Below are 21308 nucleotides of genomic sequence, written 5' to 3' on the forward strand. Positions count from 1 at the left end.
CTAAGGCCCCGCCCCTGACAACAGAACAGGTGTACGGAGACAAAGAAACATGGCCCAAATAAAAGAACAGATCGAAATTCCAGAAAAAGAGCTAAGCGATGAGGAGATAGACAACTTATACAGAGTTCAAAACACTGGTAATGAGGATGCTCACAGAACTGATTGAGCTCAGTCACAAAAAGAAGGAAGAAAGGAAGGCTATACAAAATGAAATAAAGGAAAATGTACAGGGAACCAACAGTGAAGGGAAGGAAACCTGGATTCAAATCAATGAGCTGGAACAAAAGGAAGAAATAAACATCCAACTGGAACAGAATGAAGAAACAAGAATTAAAAAAAACAAAGAGAGGCTTAGGAACCTCTGGGACAACTTTAAGTGCTCCAACATCTGAATCATAGGGGTGCCAGAAGGAGAAGAATAAGAACAAGAAGTTGGAAACTTATTTCAACAAATAATGAAGGACAATTTCCCCAATCTGGTGAAGAAAACAGATGTTCAGGAAGCCCAGAGAGTCCCAAAGGAATTTGACCCAAGGAGGAATATACCAAGGCACATCATAATTAAGTTACCCAAAATTAAAGATAAGGAAAGAATCTTAAAAGCAGCAAGAGGAAAGGAGAGTTACCTACAAAGGAGTTCCCATAAGACTGTCAGCTGATTTCTCAAAAGAAACCTTGTAGGCAAAAATGGGCTGGAAAGAAGTATTCAAAGTCATGGAAGGCAAGGATCTACATCCAAGATTATTCTATCCAGCAAAGCTATCATTTAGAATAGAAGGGGAGATAAAGTGCTCCCCAGATAAAGTCAAGTTAAAGGAGTTCATCATCACCAAACCCTTATTATATGAAATGTTAAAGGGACTTGTCTAATAATAGATCAAAAACAATGAATAATAAAATAACAACAGACTCATAACTATCAACAACTGAACCTAAAAAACAAAAACAAAAACTAAGCAAACAACTAGAACAAGAAAAGAATCACAGAAATGGAGATAACATGGAGGATTATCAGTGGGGAGGGGAAGAATTTGGGGAAGGTACAGGGAATAAGAAGCATAATTGGAAGGCATAAAATAGACAAGGGAAGGTTAAGAATAGTATAGGAAACAGAGAAGCCAAAGAACTTATACATACAACCCATGCACAAGAACTAAGGGGGAGGGGAATGCTGCAGGGTGGGGGTTTGCAGGGTGGAAAGGGAATAAAGGGGAGGAAAAAATGGGAAAACTATAATGGCATAATCAATAAAATGTACTTTAAAAAGATTGCTATATTTATTGGCTACCTGGATTTAGAAATTTACACAGCAGTTTGTGTTTAACCATGTAATATCAAAAAAATTAGTTGCTTAGCTACTATTTGCATTTTTCAACTGTTACTTGCAAGAGATATTTTAATTCCTTTAATAGTTCTCTGGCTAACAAAACTGTATTATAAAATATAAAAAGCTGTTAGTCTGGGAACATGTGTCTCAAATGATAAGGTTGACATCTGAGAGCAGGGATTATATTTTTCTTAGGGGAAGTGGGGGCAGGCAGTGAAATTCAAGAGTTGAAATTTAAATACATTTGTAAATTATAGTGTATGACAACTGTTAATTATTTTTACTAATAGCTAACATTATATCAAGTACTGGGGTGACATGAGATGCCTCTAACAGAAGAATTTGGCTCAAAGATTCCCCATGGGCCTGGTTTAAGAAGCAGTTTGAGATACTACTGACCCTTCTCTCCTGCCTTCCTTCCTCTAGTCCTTCAGATTGTCAGACCTGTACTGAGGGCGCTGTCTTCCCACTCTTGCTCCCTTCTTTATCCTTCACAGGCACTTTCTCCTTGCATATCTAAATCCCTCTTTGGCATGTGCTTCTTTGAGAATTTGAGCCAATACAGTGCTTACAAGTCCAGCCACCATATTAAACTTTATGCATCATTATTTCATTTAATCTCCACAAAAGCCCCGTGAAGACATTATTACTATTCCCATTTTACAAATAAGGAAAGAACAGAAAAGTAACTTCCCCAGTGTCACACAACTAGTGACAGAGCTGGGATTTGAACTCAGTTCTATTTAACTTCATAATTGGAACTGCAGACCTCATTTTAAAGCAATTAGACTTTATTAAATAACAACAAAAAAGTGAGACCAATCTCTAATAAAATTTTTCTGATGACTATGTGCTTATATACATTATCACATTTAATCCTAATAAATCCATACAGCTGATGTTACCATTTTACAAATAGACAAATTGGGGCTCAAGGAATTTAAGTAAATTCTTAAGATCATAGAAGTTCATGAGTTTGAGCTCATGCTCAAGTGGTCTCTGAATTCAGCTCTTTTATATTATACTCCTTTACCTAATTAATCAAAATGGCAATTAGATCATTTTCATGAGAACTTAATTCAGCAAAAACTCCCTAAAGGATTTAAACAGCTGTATGTTTGTTGTCAATTCCTGTGGGGGTATGTGTAAATATATAGATACTATAGCAGCCATTTAGAATATTTCCTAAGCTGCCTCTCTCCTTGTTTACTTGTATTTTAACTGAAGTTTATGAGGATATAGCTTGAGCATTGTTTCAAAAACCTGTCCAATAACCTATCAACAATTGAGGCTGGGAAACAATATTCTTTTTTCCACATTCTCAGGCTTCTTAACATAATTATAATTTTTGCCTTTGCCTCCAGACTCAAAAACTTCCCTTAACCAGAGTCAACTGATGAGGTGAGGTCTGCAGAATCTTTACTTCTAATGAACAAACCCTGCTTCCCAGAGAAAAAAAAAGATACAGCCTAGCAGCAGTCTGCATTCTGACTGGCAGAGACTAATGGTGAACAGCCTGGGAGTAACTCAATCGTATTCGAATGCTAGAAAGGGGATGGGGTTTTTGTGGGGTGTTTTTTGTTTTGTTTTGTTTTGTTTTGCTATTTGTGGAGAAGGCTTCACAGAAGGTCATGGAGTAGAAAGGAGGGCCAGAGCACAGGAAGGAGAGGCACATCTAAGTCTGACCCCACCGTGGTTGTCCTAGAATTACTTCCGGCAGAGAAGAGCCTGAGGGTCTTCTACCCAGTTCGACCTGTGACTTTAGATGGGAAAACTGAGGTTCTGAGAGAAGCAAATGGTTGCTTAGAGTCACAGACATCAGGATCAGGAGCCACAGAGGAGACAGCAAGAAGGGGTGAGAAGACCTCAGAACTTGAGGGGCTCAGAACCCTACTACCATCGCAGCTGCGTCCCAGTACTAAGCCCCCACCCTCTCTATGTGTTTGTGGACCAGTCCCAATGTGAGTCCCAGATATGGGGAGATAGATGTCCCCTCCGAGCTCCCTCCCACCTCTGGGCCAACCTGAGCAGAGTTCACCAAAAACAGAGGGGTGCTCCCCAGCAAGGAGGGGATCTGGATGGGAGTGGGGGACAGTGGGCAAGGGAAGATCTGGGGCTGAAGTGGGATCATGGGCAATTATTCATTTATTTGTATATTCTTATTTCTGTAACAAATGAGTGTTATTTCCACAATAAAGAAATCAAATGGCAACCCACTCTCCACCTCATCCTGATAATTCACACAAATCACTGCTTACTGTGAAAAGCCTAATGTCTTTAGCATGATCACACTGTTATCCAGAGCTTACTCTAAACTCAGCCATTTTCTCTTTACTATTAGCCTACACATATGAAGTGAAGTAGTCACTATTTTCTCTTCTGTCGCCTTTTCATACTTCAATGGAACACTCTTCCATCTTGTCCCCCTACCAAAACCCTTACATTCTTTAAGGTCCAAATTCAGCACTACCTTCTTCATGATGTCTTTCCCTATCTGCCCTCCTTGAAGCGAATTTCTTGTCTGTTTTCCCATCATGTTCTGTGTTCAATGATCACATGTAAACTGTCTCTCATAATATAATAACTATTTGTGTATATACCTTTATCTTTCCTAGCAGACTGTAAGTGAAAAGATTTATCACCTTTGGCTAATTTATAAAGCATTTTTATATCCACCAATCTTCTGTTATCCTTACAAGACTGGGGGAAAGAAAATTTATATTCATTTAATGGCAACTGTGTGCCAGATGGTATGTTTGAGGCTTTCTGTATATCACTGCACTTAACCCACACAGCACTCTCATGGATCCATTCCACATGTGAAAACATAAGCTCACAAGGTTCACTGACTTACTGTGGTCATAAGCTAGCCAAAAGTATGGCTGAGTTGTTTTGTTTTGTTTAAATTTTGGTCTTGTTCTTTCCATTACAAAAACATAATTGTACAGCTACCAATGTTAAAGAAACAAATACATCCATGTAAAATTCCACTCATGGTTTTCTAGCACACTAGAGAACAGCTGCACTGAGTTAATACATAAAAGTCAACTAAAGTCAGTGGATTTTAAAGCTGGAAGGGACCTTAGAAACCATCTAATCCAACCTCTGAATCTTATAGATGAGAGATATGATCTTCAGAGAAATAAAATTCCCCGTGTATACATATACCTGGTTAGCAGACAAGCCAGGATTAAAACCTAATTGGAGGCATATAACAAAGTAGTTAAGATTATGGTATTTGAAAAAACTGTGGTACATTTATAAAATAGAATACTAAGCAGCAGAAAGAAAGAAGGAATTGCTACCCTTTACAACAGCATGGATGGAACTGGAGAGTATTATGGTAAGTGAAATAAACCAGGTGGCAAAAGACAAATACCATATTATCAAAAAAAACAAGTGAGAAAAACAGAACCAGAGGCATGGAAATAAGGAACAAAACAACTGACCAGAGGGGAAGAGAGTAAGGGGATAACAGCTGAAAGAAAAGGTCTAGTCAAGGAACATGTATAAAGGACCCATGGCCATGGACAACTTGGAGGGATTAACTGGTGGGCGGCGGGTAGGGTGGGGGAGAGCAACACTCTGACTGGTTCCAGGAATTGTTACTAACCCCCATGGCTAAGGATGAGTGAGCAACCTCCGGAATGCGAGCCACAGGAGACAAAGCTTGTCTCTGGTAGCAAATGCTGCCTCAGTTTCCTCCCTCTGCCCTCAAAGCATGGTGGGAAGTCCATGATGGGTAAGTCTCCTCACAGCCAGGGGCAACCTAAGCCAGACTGGATTACTTGGGAGGCCTTCATGGAAGGACTCGGGGGGCTGTGGCAAAGAGAGAGCAATAGACCCTTCCTTGCCCCACCACCACCACTTTGACATAGCACAAGTCCCCTTGTCCTTTGGGAGAAGTGCTTCCTGGCTCTAATCCACTTAAGCCTGAAAACCTGATGGAGAGGAGTGCAGCTTCTTGCCTTGCTAGAGCAGGATCCGGGGAGAAATCTGGCATAAGAAAGAATTCCTCAAAATCCTGTGAAACCTGCTTTGATAAGAGTGCTTTCATTTATATGTTAAGGACCCGACCAGGAAACCCCGAAGTTTCTGCAAACTCCCTTCCTGACAGACTCTGACTCACACTAAGCCCTCAGAGTTCTTTGAAATGTTATCTACTGTTTGATCCCTGCCGCCCTGTGTTCCTGTGTATTACAACCCAATAGAAGCCCCTGGAGGAAGGGCCTCCAGGCCTTTTTTTTCCCTCGGAAAAACTGGCCAACTCTCCTCCCCAAGCAGATCATGTCTTAGTAGTTTACTTTTATCCGTGGTGGACTGGGGGACTTGTGGGAAGAGTCACCCCCACAGTCAAGGAACAGGTATAAAGGACTCACAGACCTGGACAACACGGAAGGATGACTGGGGAGTGGGGGCAGGGTAGGAGAGAGCAATGGGGGAAAATTGGGACAACTAATTTAACAACAAAAAAAAGACTTGAAAAAAAAAGATTTTGGTCTTTGGAGTCAGCATTGGTTCAAATCACAGCTCTGACACTTCATGCTTGTTTGTAACCTATGATGATTTACAAATCTTATCCCTGGTTCAGTTTTTTCATCTATAAAAAGGTGGATAATAAACTCCTATAGCGCTGTGAGGGTTAAATGTAACACTACATAGAAGAAAGTAAGCAACAATAAATATTAGGTATTCTCTTATAGCTTGTCACAATGCCCAGTTTTCTTTGTAGGATGCCTTTTCTGGATAACTGTGAAGTGGACATACTATTTCGAAGTCAAAGTGTGTAGCAATAAATAAGTATGCATTTATCTATGTGATAAGTCTCTTTTAAAAAACACATACACAAGTACTTCTCTGTAGATTTAATTGTTCATTCAGTGTTTATTAAGACCCTACTTACTACATGTTAGGCAGAGCGATACGTGGCAGGGTAAAAAACTGATACAACCTCAACCTTCATAAGCACTGAAATGTGACCGAAAACAAAATACTGCTGAGCTCTACCTATGGGATACCCAAGGCAAATATCTTTCATATAGTTAAGTTAATGCAATATAATTAAATGCACATTAGAGACTTCCACCAAGATGGAGGCATAGATGGAAACACTTTGCGTCCTCGCACAACCAAACCTAAAAACAACAAGTTTTAACAACAATAAACGCAACCAAACCACACAGAAAATCGACAATATGGAGTGCGAGAACAATGAAATGCTCAGCTAAACCGGTGAGAGGGGCTTAGTCAGCATCTGAGCAGGTTGGACAGGGAAGATCCCACAACCCGGGAGGTGCACAGGAAGCCGAGGGTGCGGATCCCAGGTGCGGGCTAGGTACTGGCGGACACAGGGAAGAGGCTTGGCTGGCTGTCTGCGGTAGAGCATATGTGCGCAGATAAACCAGTGAAGAAGCGAGCACTGAGACTGGGAAGCACAGGGCGGTGGGGCTTGCACATTTACGCTCAGATAAATGGGGGGGGTTGAGCGGTGAGGCGGACTGGGGGAGCAGAGAGGACCGCCATTGCTCCATCTCTGACCCCGCCCCCACATACAGCATCATAATCCAGCGACCTAGGTGGCCCCGCCCTGGTGAACAACTAAGGTGCCTCTCCTCATATGTAACAGGCACAAACAGATCAAAACATAGCTCAAGAACAACTCAGAGCCCCAGAGCCAATAAGTCTAAGTGATGAAGAAATAGCCAAACTATCAGATGCACAGTTCAAAACACTGGTGATCAGGATGCTCACAGAACTGGTTGATTATAGCCACAAATCAGAGTAACATATGAAGGCTAAACTAATTGAAATGAATGGTAATGCATAGGAAACCAATAGTAATGGAAAGGAAACTGGGACTCAAATCAAGGGAGTAGACCAGAAAGAAGGAAAAAATGACCAAACCGAAAAGGATGAAGAAACAAAAATTCAAAAAAATGAGGAGAGGCTTAGGAACCTCCAGGACATCTTTAAACATTCCAACATCAAAATTATAGGGGTACCAGAAGGGGGAAGAGGAAGAGCAACAAGTGGAAAACTTATTTGAACAAATAATAAAGGAGAAATTTCCCAATCTGGCAAAGGAAATAGACTTCCAGGAAATCCAGGAAGCTCAGAGAGTCCCAAAGAAGTTGGACTCAAGAAGAAACACACCAAGGCACATCATCATTACATTAGCCAAGATTAAAATGAAGGAGAGAATCCTAGAAGCAGCAAGACATAAGGGGACTGTCACCTACAAAGGAGTTCCCATCAGACTGTCAGTGGATTTCTCAAAAGAGACCTTACAGGCAAGAAGGGGCTGAAAAGAAGTATTCCAAGTCATGATATCCAAAGACCTAAAACCAAGATTGCTCCATCCAGCAAAGCTTTCATCTAGAATGGAAGGACAGATAAAGTGCCTCTCAGATAAGATCAAATTCAAGGAGTTCATCATCACCAAGCCCTTATTATATGAAATGTTAAAGGGACTTACCTAAGAAAAAGAAGATAAAAAATATGAACAGTGAAAGGACAGCAAACTCACAGTTATTAACAACCACACCTAAAACAAAAGCAAACTAAGAGGACAGCTAGATCAGGAGCAGAACCATAGAAATGGAGATTACATGGAGGGTTAGCAACAGGGGAGTGGGAGATAGAGAAGGGGGGAGGAGGTACAGAAAATAAGTAGCATAGATATTAGATAGAAAATAGATGGGGGAGGGTAAGAATAGTAGGGGAAATACAGAATCTAAAGAACTTGAGACATGTGTTCATGAACTAAAGGGGGGGAATGGTGGGGGAGGGGTGTGCAGGGTGGAGGAGAACGGAGGGGGGAATAGAACAAATGTAATATCATAATCAATCAAATAAAAAATATTATAAAATAAATATAATGCACATTAGAATTTGAGGCTAGTTATGTACATTTTTTATACTTATGTCTCAGTAAAACAGGATATTCTTTCCAATTGTTGTCATTTCCAGTATTTGTCATTTCAACTATATTTTAGTGAATTCTCTAACAATTAGGCCATTTCTATTTCTCTACATTAAGTAGAATATTGGAATGGGCAGGTTTAATTAAGCACATTCCCTTAAAACATATGATAATTACCATCTGTTTGAAGATTATATGAATAGGGGAGAATAGTTTTACTAATAACCAGTAAATAGTAATAGTTCTTTACAGCACATTAAAAAATTAAATTTTATGAATTTGTGCTCATTCACTCACTTTCTCCATACATCCACACCATGCATAAGGGTATATGTATATAAATGTATGTGAACAGTTGCCTATAGATATAGTTGGATTTAGGGTCACCAATATACTGATGGTCTCCAGATTGCCTATATTTGTTTGAGTTAGGATAATAAAACTGGCCAAGGATCAATGCAAAAAAGAAATTTAATTATTTATATGTCATACCTTATGATAATTTCTATAATCTCTAATACATTCCTTCATCCTTAACACATTAACATAAGAAACTAATTCCTTACTTTCTTAACACAAGAATGTGATACACCTATCATCTATCCAATTTTATGTGACAGTGAAAATGATTCTGTTATGATTAATTATGAACCTGGTAAAGAAGCCAAAGTGTGGAGTCAGGTAGATTGGGTTCAAATCTCAATTGTCATTTAATTGCATAATTTGTGGGAACATCTTTGATTATTAGTCACACATCTTTGGGTCCCAATATAAAACATTTGCAAAATAGGGATAATATGATTTTTCTTGTAGAAGTATAGTCAGTTTAAATAACATAATGAATGTAAAGTGCCTGGCAGAAAATAGCTCTTTGTGGTTAGTATTGGTGGTTGGCTATATTAATTTGAAAGGCAGTATCACAAATCAAGAGTAATGATTTAAAAAAATCAGTGTCTACTTAAGAACTAGTTGCTATAAAGAAGAAACATGTAACCTCCCTTAAATTATTACAATTTTTTTCAATTGGAGAAATAAAGGAAAAACACAAGATTCTATAAAAATGGCGAAACTGAGATTAAAAAAGGTTATAAAAATTCGTTGTTATTAATCAAGATTAAACATGGTGCTGTACTTTCAAAAAGTAAAAAGGCTCTTGCTGATGCATCAGAGGCCTCGAATTAAACATACTTATTACATTGATCTTTATGGTACAGATATCCTTAGAACTCATTTTACAACTGGATGTTTTGAAAAAAAATCAATCAGCTGGCTTCTCTGAAAGAGAGAGAGATTATTTAAATATAAGGTGGTGAGGAGTGGAAACTATTTACCTGAAGAAACAGCATTACTCAAAGAAAGTCTCCAAGGTTTACTACATCACGTTGGTTTGGATTTTTTGTTTGTTTTTTAATCTTGGGCTGAAAGAGCACCTTACCTCATATTATCCCTTTTCCGGAAGCAATTTCTCTTCACAACTATTCTGCCTACCTCAGATCTCCAACCAAAATTCTCCTGAATCCTTTCTTATCTAGGAAGCTTGGACAGTGAGCCAGCACTTCTTTCAAGAAGGTGCACCTATTTACTGATCACTGGTGTTTCCAAAAGGTGAAACATGTATTTAAAGAGCGTTCTTGAAATTTTAAGCTTGTTCTCTATCTCATTAGGTGATAGCAACCAGTAAAATAAAGACAATTCTCACCCAATTCAAAACTGCAGCGGGAACGCTGAATTAATTCTAAATCAGGTACGAACCGCTCATCCAACTTCCAAAATGTTGGTAAAAAGATGTCCACGACTGCCTCTTTTTCAGGCACTGCAATCCAAGGCAATGGAAACAGTACTCAGGATAAAGGATGGTAAAGCAATTCTCGAAAATTGAGAATGACAAACCCTGCCAACGGTAGAGTAAGAACACTCTGATTATTGGTAGAGAGACTAGGTACTACACTGAGTTGGGGGTACCTGTTTCCTTGGCATTGCCTAGCAGGGACACCTGGGGACGGGAGATCAATTCCCAACTTGTAGATACTCCGAGTGAAAAAGATGGTAAGCCGAGATTACACACAGGGCCTTTTCCAGCAGCACAGAGGGTTAAGCGACTCAGGGATGGATGGGGACTCCCTGGTTCAACCCTCTCCCGCTCACTTCTAGGTCCAGGAAAAATGCTGTACGGTGTCCTGACCGGAAATAGCAGGCCCAGGAGGCAACTCAAAAAATCACTTACCGCATCCCACCTCCTGCGCGGATCTAGCAGGAGGCTGGCCAGCCCACCAGAATCTAGCGGGGCGCCCTCTCAGACCACCTGACGACGGCTGGAGAGAGTCACTGACAACCACCCGGAAGTAACACAACAGCTTCCGGGGCCATGAGCGCGCGGCGGGAAATTATTTCCCAGAGCCCGGATTAGCGAAGCAGCGAGTGCTGCAGCGTCAGTCGTCTCCCCTTGTCACCACCGCCACCCGAAGGGAGCGAGACACTCCGGCCTGGAAGGTAAAGGGCCTCAGCTCGGAAGACACAATGTACCCTGACTGTGGGGATGTTTCCTGCGTGCCCCCGAAGTTTCTTCCACTCCTGTGAGGCTGGGAAGGGGCTGGGGTGATCAACTGCGGCGCTGCCTCTTGCGCTTTTTGCAGCCGCTGTTCGATCTCTTTCGCAGGAGGAGGAGGAGGAGGAGGCTCCCGCGCGTGGGTGGGCGGCAGTCCCAGACCCCGCCCCACTCTGCCCGTGCTGCGGAGGGGTTGGCCACCGACCCCCCTTTCTGCAGGGCTGGGCCCAGCAGCTTCCCCGCCTCCTGTTTGCGCTGTTTCGCTGCTCATTCCTCTGCAAGCCTAGAGCTAGGCCTGCGCGTCTATCGTTTCCATAGAATCGCCTGGGACGCTTCTCCCTAGGTCCCAGATTCTTGGCTCTTTTCCATAATTTCGCGTCACGGCAGGTGGCTGGGATCCCCCAGGCCCACCTCCCTGTGACGAGGAAAAATGGTGTCATTCTTTTCTTCATAGTAGAATTTTTAAACGTATTCAAATGGTAGTCAGCGTATCTCTGCAGCTTACTGTAGGCCTTTAAACATAACACACGTACACACACGTTCTCCTAAAAAGGAGGGGAGGGCTGTTTTCCTGGGAATTAAAATATTTTAGCTGAGTGAAGGCTTGGAACGAGACATAATGGTAATTCTGGGATTTCTTTCACTCCCAAGGCCTCTGATTAAATACTGGCAAAAAGTTGGCCTTCCTCGGTTACTCCAAATCACAATTTCACGCAGAAATTAGAGCTTCATTTTGGAAGCTCCAAGGGAGCTCGCTCGCTCTCCCTCTTTTTCTCTCTTTAAACAAATGACTATTCTGTACCAACAACAACAAAAAAAATTACCGTTGAGACTTCAGGGGTGGAAAGTTAACAGAGTTTACAGTATACGTGTGACACTGTACCTAGTGAACTTTCTCGTTTTTTATTATGCCTCAATTCCTAGAAGTGTCTTTTGATGTGCAAGATGTTCCCATTTTAGGAAAGTTTGACTAACCTGTATTGCAGGTGTTCACTACATAAACTGGTAGTTTTGGGTGGATTTTTATAAGGGAATTAATTAATTTGTCAAGTCTAAGTTAACTCAGAGTTCATTTAAATGAACCTGGATGTTCAGATACTTGATTGGGTAAATTTTAATTGTAAAGACAGCCTTCAGTAATGCAAATAAGCCCCTGTTATATCTGTTTTCGAAATCCACTTTATCTTTTGCATTATCTACTTAAAGTTAGATTATATGATTGAATATTTTCCTACTTCCCTAGAGCAAAAAACATATATCTTGTGAAAGAGTCTTGGTCAGATGTGGGTACTTTTCATAGTTGAAACTCTTAAGATTTCATAAGTATCCTCCATTTCCTCTAATATCTGAAAACATTGGTTTTTAGAAAAACAATAGTATAGCTATTAATTAGACAGTGTTTTCTTGATTATTCTAAATAGTCTTCACTATTTAAAAATTTGTAAAATAAAAACAGTTCACTATAGAGTCTGAATATGAATAATAAAACCTAAAGATGGTGAAGAACACTCTCCCTCAAAAATATATAAAATAGAATATTGCATTACTCTTGTAATTGACTCTTCTTAAATATGCTAATAGGAAATATATGCCACAAAATACACTAAGTACTGTTTCTTCCCTTTAAGGACATCTTCCTGCTTAAAAGTAAACTATTCCTAAAACTTATAGGTTCACATAATTTTTACTTTCTTTATATCATAAAATAAAAATACACGATTTTTAAAAAGGTAGCAATTGTTATTACTAACAGTTTTTTTAAATATTTTTTGATGAAGGTGAAAAGCCCATATGCATTAGTCTAGTGATTAATTAATGCCATATCCATTTTGAGAGGCAAGTAATGAAAACTTTCTTTTTTATAAGGAAAAAAAGGTCCCTCTTTCCATGGTTGCTAGAAATGCTTTGAAAGTTTAAACATTAGTGTTATTTTTCTGAAATTTATTTATAGTTGTTTATGTAAACAACTATATAGTTGTTTATCACTATCATTTTTAGTGATATTGCTGATTTAAATGTTTCCCCACCCTCATAGCAGATTCCTTTCTGTGCAATTTATTTTTCCCTTACACTAGCTGAGAATAGATTGCTTTGTAAAATTATATTGTGGTTAAAAGTATTAGACAAGATTCTGATACTTCATTCAGAATGGTATTGCAGAAAAGGCATAGTTTTTGCACCATTTTTGATTTTTGAATCTTGGTTTCACCATTTACTAGTTGTGTAGTCTTCAGCTTGTTTCTTAACCTCACAGATTCTCCAGTATCCTTAACTTGTATATGAAGGGTAAACAACACTTAAATTGTTGAGAAGGAAATGAATTAAATATAGGAAGTACATAAACTGCAGGAGGTCCTCAGTTGAAATCCGACCTGTTCAGATTTAGACCTTTTGCTTCTACTAAGTAATACAAAGTCCCTGGGATATTGATGTGGGTGTGACTGTCATCCCCATAGCTAACCAATACTTACTGTCCATTCCTTTTTTCCTTGAACATTATACCTCCTTAGGGGTAAAAGGCCCCTTTATCACTAAAGCTAGCAACTCCAATCTAGCATGTTCTTTGTACAGTACTGGATTTAATGGCTATCTCCATAAATCCTCTTAGCTTATCATTTCTCACTATAGTCACTTGGCTACTGCTTCTTCACTTCCTTCATGTACTGATCATGACTGCTTCTTTTCCAAATAATGTCATTAAAGTAAAAACATCGTCCATGTCTTTCCACTGCAGACCTCAATAAATTAATTAGTTTATATTTGTACACACACAGGATCATTCCATATCTTCGAAGGATGGGACAGTCAACAGACTCTACATCTCTTTTTTTAAAATATTTTATTTATTTAATTTTAGAGAGATGGGAAGGGAAGGAGAAAGAGTGGGAGATAAACATCAAATGTGTGGTTGCCTCTCATGTGTCCTCTAACTGGGGACCTGGCCCGCAGCCAAGGCATGTGCCCTGACTGGGGATTGAACCGGCAACCTTTTGCTTCACAGGCCTGTACTCAATCCACTGAGCTACACCATCCAGGGCCAGACTCTACATCTCTTTAAAAAAAAAAATCCGAAGGTCAACTGAATGAAATTAAGACAAAGGCCTAATTCGACTCCTTGGCCCAGAGAGTACAGAATTCCTAAACTCCACTTGATGTTATAGCATTCAGAACCAAATAGTACTTTACTCACACAGTATGAGTACTGTGATTAATGCCTACTTTTGCAGTATTAGTTAAAGCATAGATCCAACATGTTAACTGACTTTTCCTAGTTTTAGCGCTTATTATTTTCCCAGCTAAATTCTTTAGATAACATGAATCATGAAAATCTTTCAAACTTTAATTCAGAGCAGCAGTATTGGTTGTATTCAAGGTATGGTGTATTCTTTCCAGGAGAGGTTATTAAAGGTATTTTCCTTAGGTTTAAAATAAAAAAAGAAGTAGGTTCAAAATTAAAATACTTCAGTTGAATAAGGAACATTAAGAAACCACTGGTTTGCCCTAAAACTGTACAGCCTTAAAACTGAAGAATATTCAGTGGCTTGGAAAAATGATCACAATATAATTTTATATAAAAACTAAGATAGAGAACCATATGATATTTAAATTTTGTGGTATATATATTCATAAACATGCATAAAACCTTCAATTCAAACTCCTTTCCCCATCCCCATATATTAACAGTGATATTATAGGATGAAAGAATTAGAGATGATTTCAATCATTATACTTTGTAGTATTTTTCAAAATTTCCGTAATAAGCATGTGTTAATTTAGACGGAGACAAGTCAGTAAAACTTACTTTGAAGAAAATTTTTAGTTCTTAAATGCAAATATAAACTGTATAAACTTTTTAGTAAAGTTTAAGGGATTTATAAACTTTTATAAATCCCTTAGTTATCTTAGTTAATAGCATACAACTTATAAGATTCATTATATTCTCCAAGTTGTATAATACCCAATGACTGGTCATAAAAAAATTTTAATGCACAGTAGGAAAAGTTTCTCCTTATTTTCCTACCACAGGCCTCTATTAAAACATTTCTTTAGCCCCCCTTTTTCTTGTAGCATTTTCTTCTTTAACCCAACTGTTACACCCTGCACTTCAAATTCTGCCTCTTGTATTCATAATCTGTATTCCCACCTCTACTTTTCTCTGACTTTTCAGCGTATTATAGCTATGTGTCATAAAGAATTCATAAGACCCAAAAAGCAAGTGCATAATGTTCTTAATTATGATGAATGCTATAGGTTTATTTGCATTTCTAACTGGCACAAACTGCAATGGAATTTCAGGCATCAGGGATAGGCCCATGTGGGAGATATTTTGGGAAAGTCCACACCACAGAGACAGTTGCTTGCTCTGCATAAATGCCAGCTCTGTTCACAATCATTATCTCCTTAGTTGTATGCATTATATGGTTCAAGGTAAGTGACTAGATTTATTTAAATTGCTACAGTGTTTTTTAAAATTACTATAAAACTATTTTTTGTAAATAAAAATCTAGTATATGATTTTTAATTTTTTTATAGTAAAGATAACACTTAACTACTAAGTAAATGCTCTTCTTTTTTTTTTACACTCCTCTCCTTTGTTGTGTTAGGATAGTATCTTCTGTGTGAATGCTTGAAGGACCACCTCCTTTATAAGTTCCAGAAAAATACATAATTTCCCTAGAAATACCACTAGTACAATTACATTGCAGTATATTTACTTTCTTTCTTGTGTTGAAAGACTTCTAGAAGTTACCTCTTAATTTTCCATACCCTAGAACATACGACCTGTACAAAACTTTACCCTACTTTTAAGGACTTGGATCATTAATAGGTATCACAGCAGTTGTATGTAGTGTTCTGTTTGGGTTGATTGACATATTAGGCTACTGTTTATTGTTTTCTTAATCTTGCAGGGTCATAGAAAGAACCATTAAACCACTAATTTCATAAATAAAAACAAATCTATCCATATATATATGTATATGGCTATTTTTATATATGAAGATATCAATTTTCCTATGGTACTATATGAGTAAGATCTGTGATCTAGGCTATTAGTTCATCATATAATGTGATATTAAGAAGCATTGCTAAATGTATTGTAAATGCAGTGACTTCGAGTAGATCATTTTATTATAGGAAGCTATTAGGTTATTGAAATTTGTTATTTAATCTTTGCTTATTGTATGCTATCACTAGGATTCAAAAATCTGTGAAAGTTAAGCAGATAGCCCAATTTTTCTGATAAACTTGTGAATAAATGTATATTCTGATTATTTTCAATATTTATATTTTAATGAAGATTAATGAATCATATTTTAATATTCATAGTGTTTGAATCAGGATGCCCTATTATTTCAGCTATATTTTTTCCCTCCCCCTTTTTTTGTTTCACTTCTATTTCATGTTTGTTTTTCAAAGGAAAAAATTCCTTTACAAAGCCTTGCCAGTTTCTACTGTTAAGCACAATTGGCCCTGTTTTTATTGTATTATGGACTCTGACACAAAATGTTAAATATACAAAGTGGGTATGTTTATTTCATTATAAATACTATAAGATTTAAGATGAAAACCTTGCATTATACACTGACTCTAGAAAATCTAAATCCTTTTTGCATCAAACCAAAAAATATAATAAAATATCACCTTGTTAATGATTAACATTTAAATTGTAAAATAGGTATTAATTTTGTCCAGAAGAGGAACATACTATGATTGTTTTTCTTACAAGTCTGTAGAAAATATATTTAATTCTCAGGAGGCAGAACAATAAAACTCAAAGGATAACCTTTAAATAAAACTTGAGTAGCATTACAGTGATATTCTTATTGCTTTCTATATATTCTGATTATCACTACTTTCTCTGTTACCAGATTTTAGATTTACGCAAGATTTTAGGTTTTTAAACCTACCCAAACTTCCTTAACATTATTTGAAATAGCTTCCTAAACAGGTTATGAAACTCTTGAATACATAAATAAAATGCATGTAGTAGGTAAATTATATGTGGTTAAAACACTCATAATCCTCTGATAAAAGTGGCTTTCAACAACTATAAAAACTGCTGTCAGTATCTATGAGTTATGTATATATGTTCTTTGGCTAGTCCCTTCACCTTCTTTCATCTAGTCTCCCTACACAAAAAAAAACCACAACAGTACTTTTATTTATTTATTTTTTTAAGATTTTATTTATTTATCTTTAGAGGGGAAGGGAAGGAGAGAGGGAGAGAAACATCAATGTAGGGTTGCCTTTTGTGCATCCCCTGCTGGGAACTGGCCTGCAGGGAGTCGGCCTGCAACCCAGGCATGTGCCCTGACTGGGAATCGAACCGCGATTGTCTGGTTCGCAGGCCCGCGCTCAATCCACTGAGCTACACCAGCCAGGGACAACAGTACTTTTAAAATGAAGCTAACATGCTGATATTTATATAATATATAGCTAATGTATAATATAAGAAGAACTATATTAATCAGTGTATCTTAGTGGAAAGTAATGTAGTATGGCAAACTTTCCATGTTCAAATTAGGAAAAAAATCTCACTCTTTTTGTCACATTTTGAGAAGACAAATTTTAAATCTAATTTTTATTTTAATAGGCAATTTTAATTTGGTATTTACAGCTTGGTTTAGTTCATTATATATTTAATGTAATGGTTTTAGTTTTATTTTTAGCATTCCTAAATAAGAAAAATAATAATTTTAACCCAGTGAATAATATCTCTAATATGTTACCTTCTTTATGTGTATATATGTTAGATGGAAGATGGTGCCCCGAAGCATGTCATTCAGATGACAGGATTTAAGATGGAAGAAAAGGAAGCCCTAGGCAAATTGCTTTTAAAACTAGATTGCACTTTTATTAAGAGTGAGGTGAGTACAGAAACTTTACTTACCAAATATTGATGTAGAAAAATAACATTAAAATACTTGCCTAAAAATGATAAGATGTCCCCTTAATATTTTAGGAATGAGAAGAATGTCATAAAGGAAATTTTACCTTTCTAACATTTTTTCATGTGGTTTGTCCTTCCAGAAATACAAAAATTGTACACATCTTATTGCTGAACGCCTATGTAAGAGTGAAAAATTTTTAGCAGCTTGTGCGGCAGGTAAGTTTAACTGCCTTCCTTCCATCATAAAATCTAAAAACATCTTTATGATAAAGAAAAAGTACCATAGCCCCTAGGAAGAGGTATGTTTATGTTCTGACATTTATCTGAAAATATCTATATTTGATATTCTGTTTTTCTTTATTTTTCTGAGTCAGACTTTGTAACACATGAAAAGTGCATTAAATAGGCAGAATATTTCTTTCACCAAAATTTTCATGTAAGTGCTTTATGTAAGAAAAAATATTTTAATGAAAAGATTTGGGTTGACTTCCAGGCAAGATGGAGGCATAGGTAGATATACATTGCCCCCTCCCACAACAAAAGAAGGTGAACAACCAATTTAAAAACAACAAAATAATAACCACACTGATAGGAGGGGCAGAGAAAATGCACAGCAAAGTGGTGGGTGGAGGACTGGGCAGGAGAGGCTGGCGGACTAGGCGAAGTGGCAGCTGGCAGAGCAGGTGGTCCCACATTTGTGTGAGGGTAAACCAGGAGGAACAACTGTGGAGTGAGACATACTGCACAACCCAGAGTTCCAGCTCAGGGAAATAAAGCTTCAAAACCTCTGACTACAAAAAGCTATGGGGGTTATAGTGGCGGGAGAAGCTCCCAACCTCACTGGAGAGTTCGTTGGAGAGACCCCCCAGGGTCCTAGAACATACACAAACCTACCCACCCACCCATGAATCAGTACCAGAAGGGCCCAATTTGCTTGTGAGTAGAGGGGGAAGTGAGTGAAAGCCAGCTGAGAGCTGAGCAAGTGACATTGTTTCTTCTCAGACCCCTTCTACACATATAGCATCACAACACAGCAATGTGATTTGCCCTGCTCTGGTGTATACCTGAGGCTTCACCCCTTACTATATAATAGGCATCAGGCATGTAGAGACTGTGTGTGTGTGTGTGTGTGTGTGTGTGTGTGTGTGTATACACACACACACACATACATACATACATATCCATATCCAAAATGAAAGAACAGATCAAAGCTCCAAAAATAGAACTAAGTGATAAAGAGATAGATAGCCAACCTATTAGATGCACAATTGAAAACATTTGTGATCAGGATGCTCACAGAAATGGTTGAGTATGGTCACAAAATAGAGGAAGAAGTGAAAGGAAGAGAAATGTACAGGGAACCAACAGTGACAGGAACAAAACTGGGACTCAACGATTTGGAGCAGAAGGAAGAAGTCAACATTCAACCAGAACAGAATGAAAAAACAAGAATGCAAAAACATGAGGAGAGGCTTAGGAGCCTCTGGGACAACTTAAAATGTCCCAACATCTGAATCATATGGGTGCCAGAAGGAGAAGAGGAACAACAAGAAATTGAAAATTTACTTAAAAAATAATGGAGAACTTCCCCAGTCTGTCAAAGGAAATAGACTTCCAGGAAGTCCAGGAGGCTCTGAGAGTCCCAAGGAAGTTGGATCCAAGGAAGCACACACCAAGGCACATCATAATTACATTACCCAAAATGAAAGAGAAGGAGAGAATCTTAAAAGCGAAAGAAAAGGAGACAGTTACCTACAAAAGAGTTCCCATAAGGCTATCAGCTGATTTCTCAGAAGAAATCTTGCAGTCAAGAAGGGGCTGGAAAGAAGTATTAAATGTCATGAAAGGCAAGGACCTACATCCAAGATTGCTCTGTCCATCAAGGCTATAATTTAGAATGGAAGGGCAGATAAAGTGCTTCCCAGATGAAGTCAAATTAAAGGAGTTCGTCACCACCCAGCCCTTATTACATGAAATGTTAAAGGGACTTGTCTAAGAAAAAAAAGATGATCAAAAATATGAACAATAAAATGACAACAAACTCACAGCTGTTAACAACTGAACTGTAAACAAAAGCTAAGCAAACAACTAGAACAGGAACAGAATCACAGAAATAGAGATCACATGCAGGGTAATCAGTGGGGAGGGGGAGAGTGGGGGGAAAGTTCAGGAAATGAGAAACATAAATGGTTGGTACAAAATAGACAGGGGGAGGTTAAAATAACATAGGAAATGTAGAAGCCAAAGAACTTATATGTACGACCCATGGACATGACCTAAGGTTGGGGAATGCTGGTGGAAGAGGGGATGCAGCATAGAAGGCAGTAAAGGAGAGGGGGGAAAAATGGGACAAGTGTAATAGTATAATCAATAAAATATTTTTTAAAAAGATTTGGCATGAAATGCAAAAAAAAAGCTGTTGTAGCTTTAGCTGTTGTCAGTCAAGTTTCTTTTCTTTGATCTACCATTAGAATTAATGCTTTTCCTCTTCTGCTACCTACCCTCTCATCTATGCTATAAATGATGATCATGCTACTTTATTTTTCTAAGATTTTAAATTCTATTCTCTCTTTGACACAATTGATGTTCCTTTTATAGTTTACTATGATTGCTGTTGTGTCATAGTAGTCTGCTGGTTGCAAAAAAATAAAAATATATTTAACTCAGGTGAATTCGCCATTTTTTAGAATAACTTACCAGAAAAACACTTGGATTCACTATTAAGGCCACAAACGAAAACATACGTTTTCCATTCTGTTTAAAAAGATCATTCCCAGATGAAGAAACTATCAAATGTTTGCAAATACCCTGAAAAACTCTCTATCTTATAAATTTGTTTTACAAAGTATAATGATGCTGTCAACATTATTGGAAAAGTTTTTAGCATGAGAGAGAATATAAATCTAACCCAAAATAGGGATTAAGAAGTAATCATAATTTAAATAATACTGCATTTTATTTTATTAAGCCTTTATATTTTATTTAGTAACAATTAGAATTATAATTATCATGGGGAAGTTTTCATACAATGTTCAGTGATGTTGTAGGTCTCAATATCAAAAAATTCAGGAAAACAGAGCGTAGTTCAAAGGTAATGGTTTAGTAGTCTAAGAGTCCCATGTTGAATAAAGTTAACTTTTTCAGTTACAGTGGATATATAATATTATATTACTTTCAGGTATAAACTGCAGTGATTAGACATTTATATACCTGATAAAGTGATCCTAACAAATCTAGTACCTGTCTGGCACCATACATAGTTTTTACAATATTATTGACTATATTTCCTTGTCGTACTTTATGAAGGCCTGCCCCCAAAACATGGAATTACCTTTTGGAGGACAGTCCCTTTATAGTACTGGCTTCCCCACTAGGTGAGTGTTTAGGAACCCATCTGTATCACTGTACCAGCTGGCATTGTAAGAAGCTACATTTGGATTCAATGAAATTTTTTTGAAGATTCTTTCAATGCATTTGCCCATTTCGTGATGGGTAATTTACAAGTGCACCTGCCCATACCAGGATGAATGTTCAGCAGGTTTTGACTAAAAACATCATGAACTCCCATGCCCCACCCTCCCGAGTCACCCAGTCTCTTTTCTAGCAACTTCTTTTTTGTTTC

General features: G+C 37.8%; 2 protein-coding genes across 8 annotated transcripts in view; one reads left to right on the top strand and one right to left on the bottom strand.

The window, feature by feature from the left end:
- The window catches only part of KIAA0825 (KIAA0825 ortholog), a 412101-nt gene extending 401455 nt beyond the window's left edge, over positions 1-10646 (bottom strand). For all 4 annotated transcript variants that reach the window (XM_053663574.1, XM_053663575.1, XM_053663576.1 and 1 more), the window contains exon 1: positions 10474-10646. Coding sequence is in view for 3 of the 4 variants with exons in the window: in XM_053663575.1 (XP_053519550.1) it covers positions 10474-10478 (5 nt within the window). In the remaining variant the exon portion in view is untranslated. The remainder of the gene's footprint in view (positions 1-10473) is intronic.
- Positions 10647-10654: 8 nt separating this feature from the next.
- Positions 10655-21308, top strand: part of SLF1 (SMC5-SMC6 complex localization factor 1) — a 65981-nt gene continuing 55327 nt past the window's right edge. For 3 of the 4 annotated variants that reach the window (XM_037164127.2, XM_037164128.2, XM_037164129.2), the window contains exons 1-3: positions 10655-10739; positions 17550-17663; positions 17827-17902. In XM_037164127.2, coding sequence (XP_037020022.2) covers positions 17550-17663; positions 17827-17902 — 190 coding nt within the window. In that variant the 5' untranslated portion in view covers positions 10655-10739. Of the gene's footprint in view, positions 10823-17549; positions 17664-17826; positions 17903-21308 lie in introns of all 4 variants that reach the window. The other variant, XM_053663578.1, reaches the window with a different exon arrangement.

This window comes from Artibeus jamaicensis, unplaced genomic scaffold, assembly GCF_021234435.1.
Source record: "Artibeus jamaicensis isolate MK-2021 breed Jamaican fruit bat unplaced genomic scaffold, CSHL_Jam_final contig_3214, whole genome shotgun sequence".
Classification (NCBI taxonomy): domain Eukaryota; kingdom Metazoa; phylum Chordata; class Mammalia; order Chiroptera; family Phyllostomidae; genus Artibeus; species Artibeus jamaicensis.